General features: G+C 35.8%; 1 protein-coding gene across 5 annotated transcripts in view; it reads left to right on the top strand.

The window, feature by feature from the left end:
• The window catches only part of ARHGAP24 (Rho GTPase activating protein 24), a 661374-nt gene that overhangs the window by 234255 nt on the left and 411872 nt on the right, over positions 1–15247 (top strand). For 4 of the 5 annotated variants that reach the window (XM_019829276.3, XM_003985210.4, XM_019829275.3 and 1 more), the window contains exon 2: positions 2347–2546. In XM_019829276.3, coding sequence (XP_019684835.1) covers positions 2367–2546 — 180 coding nt within the window. In that variant the 5' untranslated portion in view covers positions 2347–2366. Of the gene's footprint in view, positions 1–634; positions 1309–2346; positions 2547–15247 lie in introns of all 5 variants that reach the window. The other variant, XM_045056138.1, reaches the window with a different exon arrangement.

The raw sequence follows: 15247 nt of genomic DNA, 5'->3' as shown, positions 1-15247 counted from the left end.
CCAACAATAGTCATGGTATTATTTTCTCTGGAATATGATACAGTCTGCTTTCATTCGTGTTTCAGTGAATTGTTACAACCAGTACTATTAAAAGACTTTCTGATGATTCTGAAGTCATGAAAACATATGATAGCCAGGAGTTCAGTGGGTGATACTGTTATTGATTTCACTGGATTTATAAAAGACTGAGGCAGGGGAATCATGAACCATGTTCTAATGTGCACACGTTTTTTATTCAGATATTAATGGTAGACATAGGCAGAATTAGGCACTTGTATTTCTTATGTTACTAATGGTAGGTTACTAACGACCTTGAAGCATGTTAGCAGGGATTTTTCAAATTTAATAGAAAACATGAATATGAGATGAAAGGGAAAAAAAAGAGCCTGAAAAAAATTTGTTTTGTGCAATGAATTAGAAATATTTGTGTATGTCTGCATGTGTGTGCATATGTTGGAATGTTTGTTTTAAGGTCTTATTCAACTTTATAAGTTAAGATATTTGGTCAGAGAATAAATGGATGATGATGAAATAGCAAGTTGTGTAGATGTGAACAGTTTAAATACTAGGAAGCCAAAAAAGATGATTTAGAGTGGTCTAAATAAGCATGCTTATTATCTAAATTATGTTACAGCATTTATTGTTCATTTAGAATGAGGTCTACTTGGCTCTTTATACTAGCTGAAGTACTCTGAAAGAAAAAAGAAGTGAAAATTCCTGTCCTAAGGGCATAACAAACATGAAGCATCAGGCGTGATCCAGTCTGCACACACACAGGCACACACAAGATGGGAGAATGTTTCCTGCACTAAATGGCTTCTCTCATGGGAATGCCCTATAGAGCAAAAGAAGCTTTGAGATGTTTTGCAGAGATGAGGGCTGTTAACGAAGAGGGTATTTCAGTATAAGAAAGGGAAAAGTGGGTACTGAATGAGACTGATGGTAGTTAAGTGACCTCATTGAAGCTTAAAAGCAAGGATGCAGATAGATTGCAATGCATGCCGGTGGAAGAGACAAAACTACTAAGATGGTTGAAATGATCAAAATAAGGAGAATTAGAACCAAAGTTTTGCTTCATCCCTGCAACCAGAATAGTAGGACAAAATTCAAAAAAACCTAGAGGCCCAATGTGGAGTTTGACCCTGGACCTTTAAGGAAGAAATGTAAATGACCAAAGACTGACAATGAAAACTATATGGAATTTATAACCAGGATTCTGTACATACAAATCAAGTGAAAAATTAGTGGTGAAAATAAAGGCTACACAGAAGGACAACTTGTCTTCTGAAATCAAGCAGAAAAAAAGAGGTCTGTGCATGAATATGCCAAACAGGAATATTCCATGTCTTATTAATTAATCTGTATTCTTACATCTTCCTCAAAGACACAGGGTAAAGACTGGACTTTTCATTTCCTGAGAAAAGTGCTTAGACATAAACATTAGCAAGAATTTTCAGGACACTTTTAGGATAGGAAAATGTCATATTCTTGACTACTTGTCTGCAGCTTTCCCAGAAAGCCACCTCCTCTGTTGTTACTGTGGTAGTTAACTTCTCACCTGTGGATTAATATTTCTTCCACGATAAACTCATTTTCTTGCCATGTAGAGTGTGTATGACACTATACTCCTTCACACATAACCTTGAAATGTTCTTCCTCGTGCAGCTGGAGTGTACCACCCACTCCTGGAGTTGAAGGAAACTCAACTGTCCAAGCAGGTTTTTTTTCCGCCTAGAATTTTTCAGCTGCACTAATTCCTGACCAGCCAAAGAAACTTCAAGGGGATACTTTGGGAGAATGGGGGACAGATACATCTTGAGAAATTTTCACATATGTAGAACAAATGTCTTCCATTGAGGTTTTAAAAATAGTCTCTTTAAACTTTAACATGTGTTGGTCTAGTGTTTGCTCAGATAATCACAGGCCTGCATAAGCAGGACACAATCAGTGCATGCCAGACACAGAGTCTCATTATCATGAGAATTGTGTTTTTGCTGGGGTTTTCGTTTATTTTCAAAACTTGCTTCTTAACACACTACCTGTAGAACTTACCCATTCTTTAGTTCTACTTAGGAAAAAAGGAATATTATCACCCAGCTGACTTGTTCCTTAAAGGAAGATACAATAAACTTTCCCCAAGGTTTCTCCAAGCGTATTGTTGTCAGGTTTGTGGCTTGCCTCTAGAAATCTGGCAAATGAGTGGATATGCGTTTTTCACTCTTCCTGCTTTTTTTTTTTTAAGGGACAGAAGTAATTTTAGAGGGAATTGAACATATCAGAATACCTAATTTTCTCTTTCTTTCTTTCTTTCTTTCTTTCTTTCTTTCTTTCTTATTTGCTAAATAGGAAAGTTCATCCGCTTGATAATGGAGGAGAACAATGACTCCACCGAGAACCCCCAACAAGGCCAAGGGCGGAATAATGCCATGAAGTGTGGGTGGCTGAGGAAGCAAGGAGGCTTTGTCAAGACTTGGCATACTCGCTGGTTTGTACTCAAGGGAGATCAGCTCTACTATTTCAAAGATGAAGATGAAACAAAGCCCTTGGTAAGTAGGACAAAATAAAAAGCACTCTGGTCATAAGCAATCCAAGAAGTAGAAGGTTTGTTAGAAACTGATGGAGTCTGAGGTCAACCCAATTTCCCTCCTCTTTCAGTTCATTGGCATCTTTCATACCTTTTCTCATTGTTTACTTTGGTTTAAGATGATGAACTTGCTAATTGAGGCCAAGAGGCAAATTATACTTGTCTAATATTAATTTTGACTTTTACTAAGCTGGAACAGAATGCGTGAGTCCTTCGGGCATACTTACTTTACAAGAATTTTTAATGAACATCTGCTAGACGATATATATGGTAGCCAAAACATCTTTCCTTTTCTTAAAAATAAGTTAAAAGCACAGAATTGAAGGAAAACTATAAACACGACTTTCAGTAATTTTTGAGACACCTTTAGTATCAATTCCCTGGGAGCTTCCTTCCACCTTCACTCACATAAAATATGGATATTGTGCTAAATGGAACAATGCTGATACATCCAATCATCATACACAATATACTCTTCTGGGGATAGTTTCTATGTCTTTTTGTGGTTCCTTAGTGGTCTTGTATTTACTTACTTATCATTTTCTCAGCCACAAATCTCTAGGCTGCAATGAGAGAGAGGAAAAATCTCCAACTCTTCCTGTAGCTACAATAAGCTTTCTTAGCTGTGATCATCAATTGATGGAAGGAGCTACAAACTGAAGTATCTCCTGTGTGTTTTCCCTTCACTTATATCTATAGGATATATAAATGGAAGAAATATTGTGGATTAGATGACATAAACATCCCTAACAGTATGTTTTTGAAGCTATTTTTCTTGTGTTAAAGTTCAAGAACTTAATTTGGATCGGGGCTCCTCTTTAGTATTTTATATTCTCAGACCTTGTAATTTTGCAAAGGTTTCATTTGTCTGGTTGAATTTTAAGAAATAGCAACAAGTGCACATACTATAAACATGTTTTAAAATTGCTACTATATTTTAAGCATTTATTTACCAGGGCCAGGAATTAGACTGAAAACTTTGTATATATATATATATATATATATATATATATATATATATATACACACACACACACACACCATATATATATGATTATATATTATTAGATACTTAAGAATATTTACATTATAGAGAATTTATATAATATATAAAATATAATAAATATATGATATATTTATATTATAGTGCATTTCCATACCAGTTATTGCATTTGTCATAGCAAACCAGTGTGGAATGTGGGGATTATCACTACAGATGGAGAAATTGTGGCGTAGTGATATGAAGCAATGTGACCAAGGTCATAGGGACATCAGAGGCTTATAAAGCAGTAGAGTCTTTTGTCTCTTATCCTATTCTCCAGGGTTCTTGTCTCATTGTACCTTGTTTTATACTGTATAGTATTCACATTATGGCATTGTCTTGAATATAAAATCATCTTTATTGGGGCACCTGGATGGCTCAGTCAGTTAAGCATTAGACTCTCGGTTCCAGCTCAAGTCATGATTTCATGGTTCGTGAGACTGAGCTCTGCATCAGGCTCTGTGCTGACATCCCAGAGCCTACTTGGGATTCTTTCTCCCTCCCTCTCTGCCCTCTCTCTTTCAAAATAAATAAATAAACATTAAAAAAAAATAAAATAATTTTTATCAAACTCAGAGAAAGGGATCAGGTTAATGTGAGAAAACAGAATATGGAGGATCTAATATGGGGACTTTGATATGGAATAAAATGGAAGTATGAGTAAGAGCCAATGTTTTATCCCGCTGAGTCTTATTCCTGGCATAGTGTGGCCAGAATGGGTACAGATTAAATGATTAATTATGCAGCATCCAGAACCTAAATGGGGGATAAGGGGAGCAGAAGATTCAGGAGCTGAGTGAATGAAAATGTGAAAGAAGATCAAACAAATGTTCTGACTCTTTGGTGAACTTAGTGGACCTTCTAACAATGAACATGGGATAGAATGGATCAAGCTCAAGCTCAATGTTTCTAAAATCTGAGAACTGGAGGATGTTAGAGAATATGGAAAAGAACCCCAGTTTGAGGAACTCTGCCCTAAACTCTTCAAAGAGGATATTATCATACAGCCTTGGCTATGCTGTGTCATATCTCTGTGTAATTTCCAGAAGGTCTACACAGTCACAGATGGTCTTCAGTGCAGTGTAGTTATTTTGCTAACAAATTGGAAATATAAATAAGAAAATGCAAAACATTCTGATTAATTCAAATGAAAATCTGCCTCAAAATAAAAATCACTTTAATTCATAATATTTCTAAGTTGTATTTTGATATTATTATAATACTGATATTTTTAAGCTTATAATAACTAAAATCAACAAAAGAGAGTTGTATTGATGAGAAAGTACTGATGCTTATACAAAGCAAATATAGGCTATTATTTCCCTTAAAAAAGTTTCTTAATTTTTCTTTACAAATATCATTTGTTAATAGAGAAGTCAAACTTTGGGGTAAATAACTGACTTATTAATTATATATCATCTTTCATAGCAGTTCAAGCACCAGGAATTTTGACTTTGTGCTTTTTAAATTTTTTACACTAATGTTCAAATACATACACAAAGAATCAGATTAAAAACTGGCAATGTCTGTATCAGAAGGCTCTTAGTAATTTTAAAGGACCATATATTTGCCTATGAATGGACAATTCCTTACTTAAAAGTAGTTTTCCTTAATTTTTTTAACGTTTATTTATTTTTTTGACAGAGAGAGACAGAGCATGAACGGGGGAGGGTCAGAGAGAGGGAGACACAAAATCTGAAACAGGCTCCAGGCTCTGAGCTGTCAGCGCAGAGCCCGACGCGGGGCTCGAACTCACGAACCATGAGATCATGACCTGAGCCGAAGTCGGATTCTTCACCGACCAAGCCACCCAGGCGCCACAAAAGTAGTTTCCTTTAATGCCCAGCACATTGTAAGTTCTGAGGCATATTTTTCATGAGTTAGTGAGTCAACAAAAGGTATCTGTCTATAAGGAGGAAGGACAGGAGTACCAGGTGTTGTGGTGATATTGACTAGTCTCAACCACATATATCAAAGTCATAACTCAAAAGCAGAACGTAATATATTAAATCATAATCACTTCATAACAACAAAGTTTAAATCACATTAAAGAAATCTTTTTAAAGAATTAATCACCTCAATGAAGAATAATTAAACATCTTGAAAAATGTTAAACTGGAAAAAATTTAGTTGTTATAAATGCCCCCCTTTTACAGATGAAGTGTGTGTGTGTGTGTGTGTGTGTGTGTGTGTGTGTGTGCATGTGAGCATAATATGTTGTTTGTATTGGTCATGGGATATTGTTAATGACTGGCAGGTGAGGAACAAAAACAGATTTTCTTGCTCTTGATCCAGTGTTCCTTCAGCTTTGCTTTTTGCCTGCTCACAAATCCTTAACTTTTCTTTAGATTTGCTTTCAATCAGAACTACTCTTGGTTGTTTATTTTCAATATTGGTGCTTTCAAGCATAGGAATGCCCTTGGCCTTCATATAGTTTGATGGGGGTTATTTCATTATTACTGGAGGGAACGTCACTAATGAAATGAAAAATTCACCCTTTTAAGTATTCGTAACCAGCTAAAAATGTTCAATAAACTTAAACTGGATTTGTTTTTCTCTCTCTTAAAAGGCATTTCTAAAATAAGAGTATTAACACCCTTGAAATGTGTGTTTCTCCTGTCCTAGGCAAAGGTTTTCAATTTATTTTAATAAAACTTTTACTGAGTTTCTTCTCTTCCATTTTCAATAAAGAGAGTCAAACTCCGTATTATCCTTGCTATTAAAAACTATACATCTGTTGGGGGGAACAGATATGCAAAATTATAATTGGGACAGGCTATCATGTAAACACTAGATGTTCTGAAGACACAGATACAATTAATGCCAAGAATTGAGTGATGATGCTGTGCAGAAGAGTTGAGGAAAGTGGCACAAAGCAAGAGGTGACCCTTACCTGGGGTGCTGAAGGTTGGTGGGAGTACTCCAGGTAGATAAATGGAGGAAAGGAACTCAGAGCAGAGGAAAGACATAGAATCACAAATAGTCATTTATAGATAACTCCATATTGTTAGGGTTGTGAAATGACAGGAAATGGGGTTCGAGTGATAGGAGGCGACAACATAAAGGGATGTGTATGTTGTACAAAGAGACCAATTCTCTGGCACACTATGGGAGCTATTTCTAGAACACCTATGCTACTCAAGTTGTAAAACTACATTAATCTGTTAGAAAGGAATAATGGTAGTCATTTTTAAGAAATGTATTTGTCTGCTCTGGCTGCCATAACAAAATGCCATGTCCTGGGTGGCTTACGCAACAAAAATGTATTTTCTCACAGTTCGGGAGGCTAGAAGACCAAGATCAAGGTTGGTCTCTGGTGAAGCCTCTGTTCCCAGCTTGGAGATAGCTGCTTTCCCTCTGTTTCCTCACACGCCTGTTGCCTTGTGTACAGAAGGATAGAGAACTCTGGTATCTCTTCTCTTTAAGGACAAGAGACCTATTGGATCAGAGCCCTACCTTTATGATATCATTTAACTTTAATTATCTCCAAGTACAGGTACATGGGGGGAGGGTAGGCTTCAATATGTGAATTTTAGGGGGACACAATTCATTCCATAATACCTACTCTGTTGCATACCTCTGTTAATGAATATAATTTTTTCAATTAGGTTTTTCTCCTATTGGTACCATCAACTTTGATCTCCACTAGAACCTAATATATCTGAGTTAGTACATTATACATTTAATTATTTGAACCTACTATTGGTATCTTATGTTCTTATTCAAATTGCTCCTTGTCTTTTAAATATTCTACAACCTGCACAGGTTTGAGAATTTAGAAAGTCTCACTGCCACTGTTCTTGTATTTTCTTTTTAAGCAAAAGATAAAAATACCTATAAGTTCTCTCTCTGGCGACAGTACCTAATTTGTAAATAAGACTTTCAAGCCTTGGGGCACCTGGGTGGCTCAGTCAGTTGAGTGTCCAACTTCCGCTTAGGTCCTGATCTCACGGTCTGTGAGTTCAAGCCCTGTGTCGGGCTCTGTGCTGACAGCTCAGAGCCTGGAGCCTGTTTCAGATTCTGTGTCTCCCTCTTTCTCTCTCTTCCCTTGCTCATGCTCTATCTCTCTCTTCTCAAAAATAAATAAATGTTAAAAAAAATTTTTTAAGTAAAAAAAAAAAGACTTTCGAGCTTTAACCATGGTTCCCCAGGCAATAAATTAGAGGTATACTTCAAGATATAACTATTTTGTATTTAAAATAAATCAAACTGAAATCCTTAATATCCCATTATTTTTAAAAGTGGAGAAACTTCAGTTTGTTTAGTTCAAAACTTTCTCCCAAAATCATTTTCTACAGTGTCTGCACTTACAGATTTTATTCAGAACAGATTTAAAAAATAAAGTTGAGGGTGTGTACGTGTATCTGGCTGGCTTAGTTGATACAGTGTGCACCTCTTGATCTCAAGGTCGTGAGTCTGAGCCCTATGTTGGGTGTAGACATTACTTAAAAAAAAAGTCATTCTCAAAAAGTAAAGTTAATTTTGGTTGTTTCCAAACAGCAACAGAAGCATGGAAAAATGTATATAGCAAATTAAAAAAATAAATTAATATATCCATAATCATTGTAAGCATATATAGTACTACATATTTCTAGTTTTTAGGTAATGTTTTTCTTTTTTATATTTGAAATTAAGTCCTACTTATATATGGAAAAAAAGTTAAAATTATACTGTGTGAAGAACCTTTGAAAGAAAGTTCTTTTATCTACCCTGAACAACTTTAGGACTTTTGAAAAGCTATGAAAAGAAGGTTTTAAAGGAGACTTACATTGAGGTTGTGACAATATCTGTTTGGCCATCTTTCATTCATGATCATGACAAATGACTGTGACCTTAATTATAGATATTGTAACATGACGGAAGCAGATGAGTCTGAGATAGAATATGATCATTATAATTCTAAAAGTAAGGCAGTGTATAGATTTTGCAGCTGAATCCAGTGATGAATTCTAGTGCTTTTTTGAAATCATCTGTCTTACTTCCATCACGAAGTATATTATTACCTAAATAATAGTGAAGTTTCAAGCTTGGCCATACTTGTGAGTATGTTTGACATACTTTGGATACTAGAATTTGAAACTGAAAAGCAGCAATTGTTAGAAGCTAGCCTGAGACTCCTGATAACAAGATTAAAATCCAAACAGGCACAACTCAATTAATCTAGTCTAGATTTTCAAAAACAGACATTGATCTGGTTGTGTGGAAAGGGTTTTTTCCTGGATGTGATGAAGATGATACTATATTAGATCACAGTGAATTTTCTTAACTTAGAGAATAAAGTGATTTTGAGTGAATTATAACCTGAGGATTGACCTCTAAATGTGCAAGAATTGATTACTGATTTAAGAGCAGGCTCTAATTTTATATATTTAATGAAACTTGTAAGTTAATGAAATCAAGAAATCTCTAAGGCATTTGCTGTTTGTTAAAATACATGAGCTAGAAGAAGACAAAACCCCAATTAAGTGTTTAAGGTAATATTAGGAACCTTGAAACTTGAATTTCATCCTTAAATCTAAAACTGACTTTCTGCCTAGCAACTAAATCTCTTGGTATTTAAAAATATGCATAAAATGGGTCACCTGGGTGTCTCAGTTGGTTAAGTGTCTGACTTCAGCTCAGGTCATGATCTTGCTGTTTGTGACTTTGAGCCCCGCGTCAGGCTCTGTGCTGACAGCTCAGAGTCTGGAGACTGCTTTGGATTCCCTCTCTCTCTCTCTCTCTCTCTCTCTGCTTGTGCTCTCTCAAAAATAAATAATTGTTTTTATGTTCATGAAAGTATTTAATGAAATAACTTGTGATAGGTAGTAAAATCTTGAGTGGACTATAATGCTTCGCAGCAAATTTGCACCTGTTTGGACAACAGATTGAGGTCAAGACCCAGCTGAGTTCAGAGAATCTCAGTTCTAGAGGGCCGATGCTGGAGAGGAAAACTAATGAATTGGACGGTCAGATATGAATGATAAAATAAAAATAAGTGCATATTTCCCCATTAAGACAATTCAGAAAAGTATTTATGAAGTGTAGCTTTTTAAATTTCACTTTGTAGGTCTGTACATAAAAATAAATAAACATTTAAAAATTTTAAAAATACACATAAGGTGGCATTGTGTGTCATCATAAATTTTTGGGAAATTTTAGTTCATTCCTAGAAAGGATTATATCAAGACAGTGTTATTAATATGAAATTTTTTTATTCTGCTTTTAGTTGAAGAATTTTTTAATTGCTGACTTCTACACAGCTATTTCAGAGTGGTTAAAATATAGACTTTGAGTCAGATTGTTTGGATTAAATCTTGACTCAGCCAGATACTAATTATGATACACTGAGTAGTGAGTAAGCTGATTTAAACTTCAATTTACTAATCTGTGCAATGAGATAATAATAGTACCTATCTCATACCATTGTTAGGAGGATTGAATTAAGTAATTTATATAAATGATCTTAGAAAGCAGTGGCACATAGTAAGGATAAAATGCATGTTAGCTGTTTTTATATTAGCATGACAAAAGAGAATCTATTTCTTAAGATATTCATGCTACTTATTCATTTGATTTTTTTTTAATTCAACACATGTTTATAAATTTCTAATGTGCTGTAGTTATTATGCTAGTTTCCAGGAAACATAAAGATGATATAACCAATCCTAAATAAAAAGACACCCCCCCCCAAAGAAAAAGAATTTAAAAAGAAGCAACTTGTTTCTTTCTCAAGTAAAAGTCCAAACAGATTCTAGGTAAGTGACGAATGTCTTCTTGGTCTGCTGCAAACAACTGTTTAGAAACCCACGCTGCTAGAGATTTTGTAATTTTAACTTTTGGCTTCCAAACTCACCATAGGGTCATTCCCTTCCCAGTCAGATAGAAAGGGAATATAAAAGGGAGTATTGCATAGAAGGTTTGGGTGGACCAGGTGTGGTAGTGGCTCTTAGAGCTCACATTTCATTAACTGTTCACATTTCATTAACTAGAACGGAGTCATATGACCAAACCTAATGGCAAAGAGGTCTGGACATGTAGCCCAGCTTTATCCTGGGCTTTGTCCAGAGGAGAACTGAGTATTGGAAGGAGTTATCAGTCCCTGCCACAGGTGATTAAATACTACTAAGCATCATGAATCCGGTGTTAAATTCTGGTGGGTGTTACAGATTTTTGCAGTTGCTATACAATATAACTATTTGCCATTGGAGGCCATAGGAGGGACACTTATCACCACTTCAAGGTTCAGGGAGAGTTTCTCAAAAGAGTATATACTGAAAATTGGAAGATGATATAGCTTTATTACAAGCTGTTGGGGTGGTATATGTGGCAGAATAAAAGTTTAAGCCATGGCTCTTTGGTAGACTATTGGGAAATACGTGATGGTCAAGTAAGAAAGAAGACAAGAAGTGATGAGAGATGAATTTGGAGACATATGCACAGACAAGTAAGCTGTGTTAAGGATTGTAGATTTTATCTTGGGACCTTACATTTCCCTTACTTTTATGTGCCTCTTTTCCTTCTTTATTGAATTTAGAGCTAAACAGTGAACGTAGGACTCATTCTAGGTGAAGCTCATTGTGAAGGAATCCAAAATGCTCACCTAACCAAAAAGTCCTTCTCAGACAGTTCTACAGCTGTCTTGGGTTCCTATAATTGGCTATTTTGTATTATGACATAATCTCTGGAAAAATGATGGACAAGCAACTATGCTACAGTTAAACGCTTGACCTTCTATCATCCATTATAACCTAAGCATAAATTGTGGGCATGCCCATCAGGTCACTTTTTTTTTCCTTCATAGTAGAAAGGATTGAAAAATCTGTTGCTGCTGGAAAGGGCACTTGGAGTGACGAGCAGCAGATAACGTCTTGGGCAATCATAGAGATGGATGGGTGGGACATGGTAGCCAGTGGGAACACAGTATATGAGATTTCATCCTCATAATTTTCTCCAGAATTGACCTTGTTCAGTATGGGTGTTTCCCTGGAAAGCAGCTGAACCCAGTTGTTTTGTAGGTTTTAGTAACAGACTGCCTTGGGTCATGTAAGACTCCATCAGTAGCTATAAGCCTTGGGTAAAGTTTTTTACTTACTTGACTAAGTTACTCATCAGTGAAATGTAAGTAATAAAACCTATCTCACAGAGCAGTTGTTTGCATACAGGAGATGATGTTTCTAGAATACTTATACATTACCTGACTACATATTAAACTCTCGGTAAATATTAAGTTGTTGGTATCATCATTATCATTATCATCATCATTTTTACCACCTTTGACTATCAAGATAACCTGACACGGCAGTTTAGAAGTCAGGATCTACAATGTATTCCTTGTTAGTTGAATAATGAAGAAAATAATAGATGATCAGCCCATGTAAATAATGCTAACTTCAGAGCAGAAGACAACTTGTTTTTGCTTGTCACCTATGTTGTCAAAACACTGAACTCACATGGAAAATTCTCAAAAAACAATGCTCACCTTTGTAGTATGTCTTTTCTTTTTGTTTAAGTTACTTTTTGGGCTCCTCTAGAGCTTATCGAAATGATTATGACAGCTAAGGAGACTTGAAGGATTTTCTTTGCAGAACTGGACCACCCCAGAGAGAGACAGTCCTGCTTTTCTTATCTCATGTACAACACTTATTCCTCAACACCAGTTTGAGAATTACCGGAGTTGAATCCCTTGAGTTCTGCTTCTAACATTTAATCATATTGACTGAAGGCTTTTGTATTTGCGATGCAATTCAATATATGGAACCCGATAGTCCCTATATGGATTAGCTCATTAGCATAAACCTAGGCATATTTCCATTATCTCAATTAGTGGAGAAGAAAATTTAGGGAAAAAATGAATAGGTGAAAATGTCATTTGAACATTTACATTTTTAGTGCTCAGAGAAATGTATTTTAAAAGGCTACTTTTTCTTCCCCCGATGTATGAAGTTATTTCACAGCCATTTGCTAGTTATTCTTTCCTAAGTTTCTTTTGGGCACTCAATCTTCCTGTCCTTTCTTCTTAAGCTTTATCTTGCCTAGATCCAGCTGTTCTCCATTTTTCTAGCACTATTACCATATGTTCATTCATTCAGTGAATATTTATCAATTGTAAAGTATATAAATTATACTTTACAAAATGTTTTGACCACTTTTACAAGGAAACAATGCCAGGTGCATGAATTGTTATTCTCATTTTCTGAATTTTGGCTTCCTTTCCTTAGCATAATATTTTCAAGGTTTATCAATGTCTAGGATGTATCAGTACTTCATTTCTTTATAGGGCTGAATAATATTCCATTATTTCAATATGCTACATTTTGTTTATCCATTCTTCACTTGATGGACATTTGGTTTGTTTTCACTTTGAGGCTGTTATGAGTAATGCTGCTATGAATACTCGTGTACAAGTTTTTGTGTGGACAAGTTTTGTATGTTTTCATTTCTCTTGGTTATGTATTCAGAAGTGAAATTGATGGGTTATATGATAACTTCACTGTTTAACCTTTTGAGAAGCTGTGCCAGTCATTTTTAATGATTACCTTTCAATTTAATTTAAAACTCAAGCTTCATGCCTGGCTTAAATCTCATCTATGTCTCTCTACACTCCATCTCGGCACTTGCCAGTCTTGACAGGGTATTTCAAGTAGAGAAGAAGCACAGTGTGTCTCTGTATTCCTGTCTCTGCAGCACTGAGAGATAGGGCAGGGAAGGGAGGGAGAGACAGAGAGAGAGAGAGAACATGTGTATATTCTGTGTGTCTCTGTGTTTGAGAGGGCCACGAAATGGATACTCTTTCCTTCTTTCTGAGGTCTCTAGTATTGAGGACTGGCAGAGGGGAAGAGAGAGCAAGGACAAATGTATCTCTAGGAACCTATTATTGTAGGGGGACTATGATGGTTGCTCCTGTTTCTCTGGCTAAATTCATGGTTATTTATGAGCATCTTGACTGCCCAGGATATTGGAGATAGGGAAATATCTTGTCCTCGTTTTTCACCCTTCAGGTCTCAGAATGAGCATTACACCCGTAGCTTCTTGCTGCCAGGACCTCATTACCAGGTGTCCTGCCTTCCCTGGTTAAACTTAAATTACTGGATATTCGGGTATGGCTGACATGACAAATGTAGTACTACAGACTCCTTTACATTTTCACACAATTTTCTCTGCCCTGCAATTCTTTTGTCCTTTACTTGTGGATAGGTTCAGAACAGCCTAAGCACATTACAGAGTGAGGAACAAGCTGCCAATCTCCCCAGTTGCTAGCGATTTTCCTGGAGTTTCTTGTTTGCCTTGAGGAGCTTATGGTTTCCCCCCACCAGACATCTTTCCTTAGGCAGGAAGAGGAAGACAGGTAGTGGTGCTGGCCACAGTGGTATCTGATTGGGTTGCATTCTTTCCTTTCTTATTGTATCTGTTAGAAGAGAAACACATCTTTCTTTATTTCTGGTTTTAGATCCCCAAAATCAGTCTGGGACAACAGGATAATTCCTACTCAACACCTTATTATAGAAAACTTCTGTCATACTTTCACAATTTTTAAGTCACAACTTATAAATAAAATGCATATACTTCTTTCTCCCAGATAAGTGGAACTAACATTCCTTTATTAACTAATAATTCTGGAGATTGTTAAAGTCCTTCATGTGTCTGACTTCTTATGATTATTAATTTTAAACAATATTCTGTTCCATTTATGAGTCAGATAACTTGTCATATACAAAAATATGATTTTGGAGGGGGGGATGTTTGTACCCTTTGACCTCCTTTATCATTTCTCCCACCATGCCACCCCCAACATCTGGCAGTCACTAATCTGGTCTTTGTATCTATTAACTTATTTTTTTTAATTTGTTTTAGATTCCCCATATAAGTGAGATCATACACTATTTGTCTGTCCCTGCCTAATTTATTTCACTTAGCATATTATTCTTTTTATTCTTTCTATGACTGAATCACATGCCACTGTGTATGTGTGATATGTATCTATATCTATGTATCACATTTTCTTTATCCATTCATGCATTGATTTTTTTCCCATATCTTGGCTATTGTAAATGATGTTCCAGTGAACAAGGGGATGCGTATATCTTTTTGAATGTTTTTGGTTTTTTTTATTGATAAATATCCATAAGTGGAATTGCTGGATAATATGGTAGCTCTATTTTTAACTTTTTGAGGAACCTCAGTGCTGTTTTGCAGAGTGGCTGCACCAATTTACTTCCCCACCAACAGAGCACAAGGGTGTCCTTTTCTCTACATCCTCACCAACACTTGTTATCTTTTGTCTTTTGATATTAGCTGTTCTGACAGGTGTGAGGTGATATCTTATAGTTTTGATTTGTATTTTCTGATGATTAGTGATGTTGAGCATCTTTCCATGTACCTGTTGGCTCTCTGTATGTTTTAAGGAAAATGTCTATTTAGATCTCTGCCCATTTTTCAAATAGGGCATTTTTCAAATCATTTTTGTTTGTTTGTTTGTCTCCCTCCCTATCTCTCTTGGATTATTGAGTTGAGTTCTTTGTATATTTTGGACATTAACCCCTTATCAGATGTATGATTTCTAAATATTTTCTCCCGTTGAGTTGGTTGCTTTATAATTTTGTTGATGATGGTTTCTTTTGCTATGCAGAAGCTTTTTAGTT

This window comes from Felis catus, chromosome B1, assembly GCF_018350175.1.
Source record: "Felis catus isolate Fca126 chromosome B1, F.catus_Fca126_mat1.0, whole genome shotgun sequence".
NCBI classification, from domain to species: Eukaryota; Metazoa; Chordata; class Mammalia; order Carnivora; family Felidae; genus Felis; species Felis catus.
Note: the sequence above shows the minus strand (reverse complement) of the source record. Positions and strands in the feature narration are given on the sequence as shown.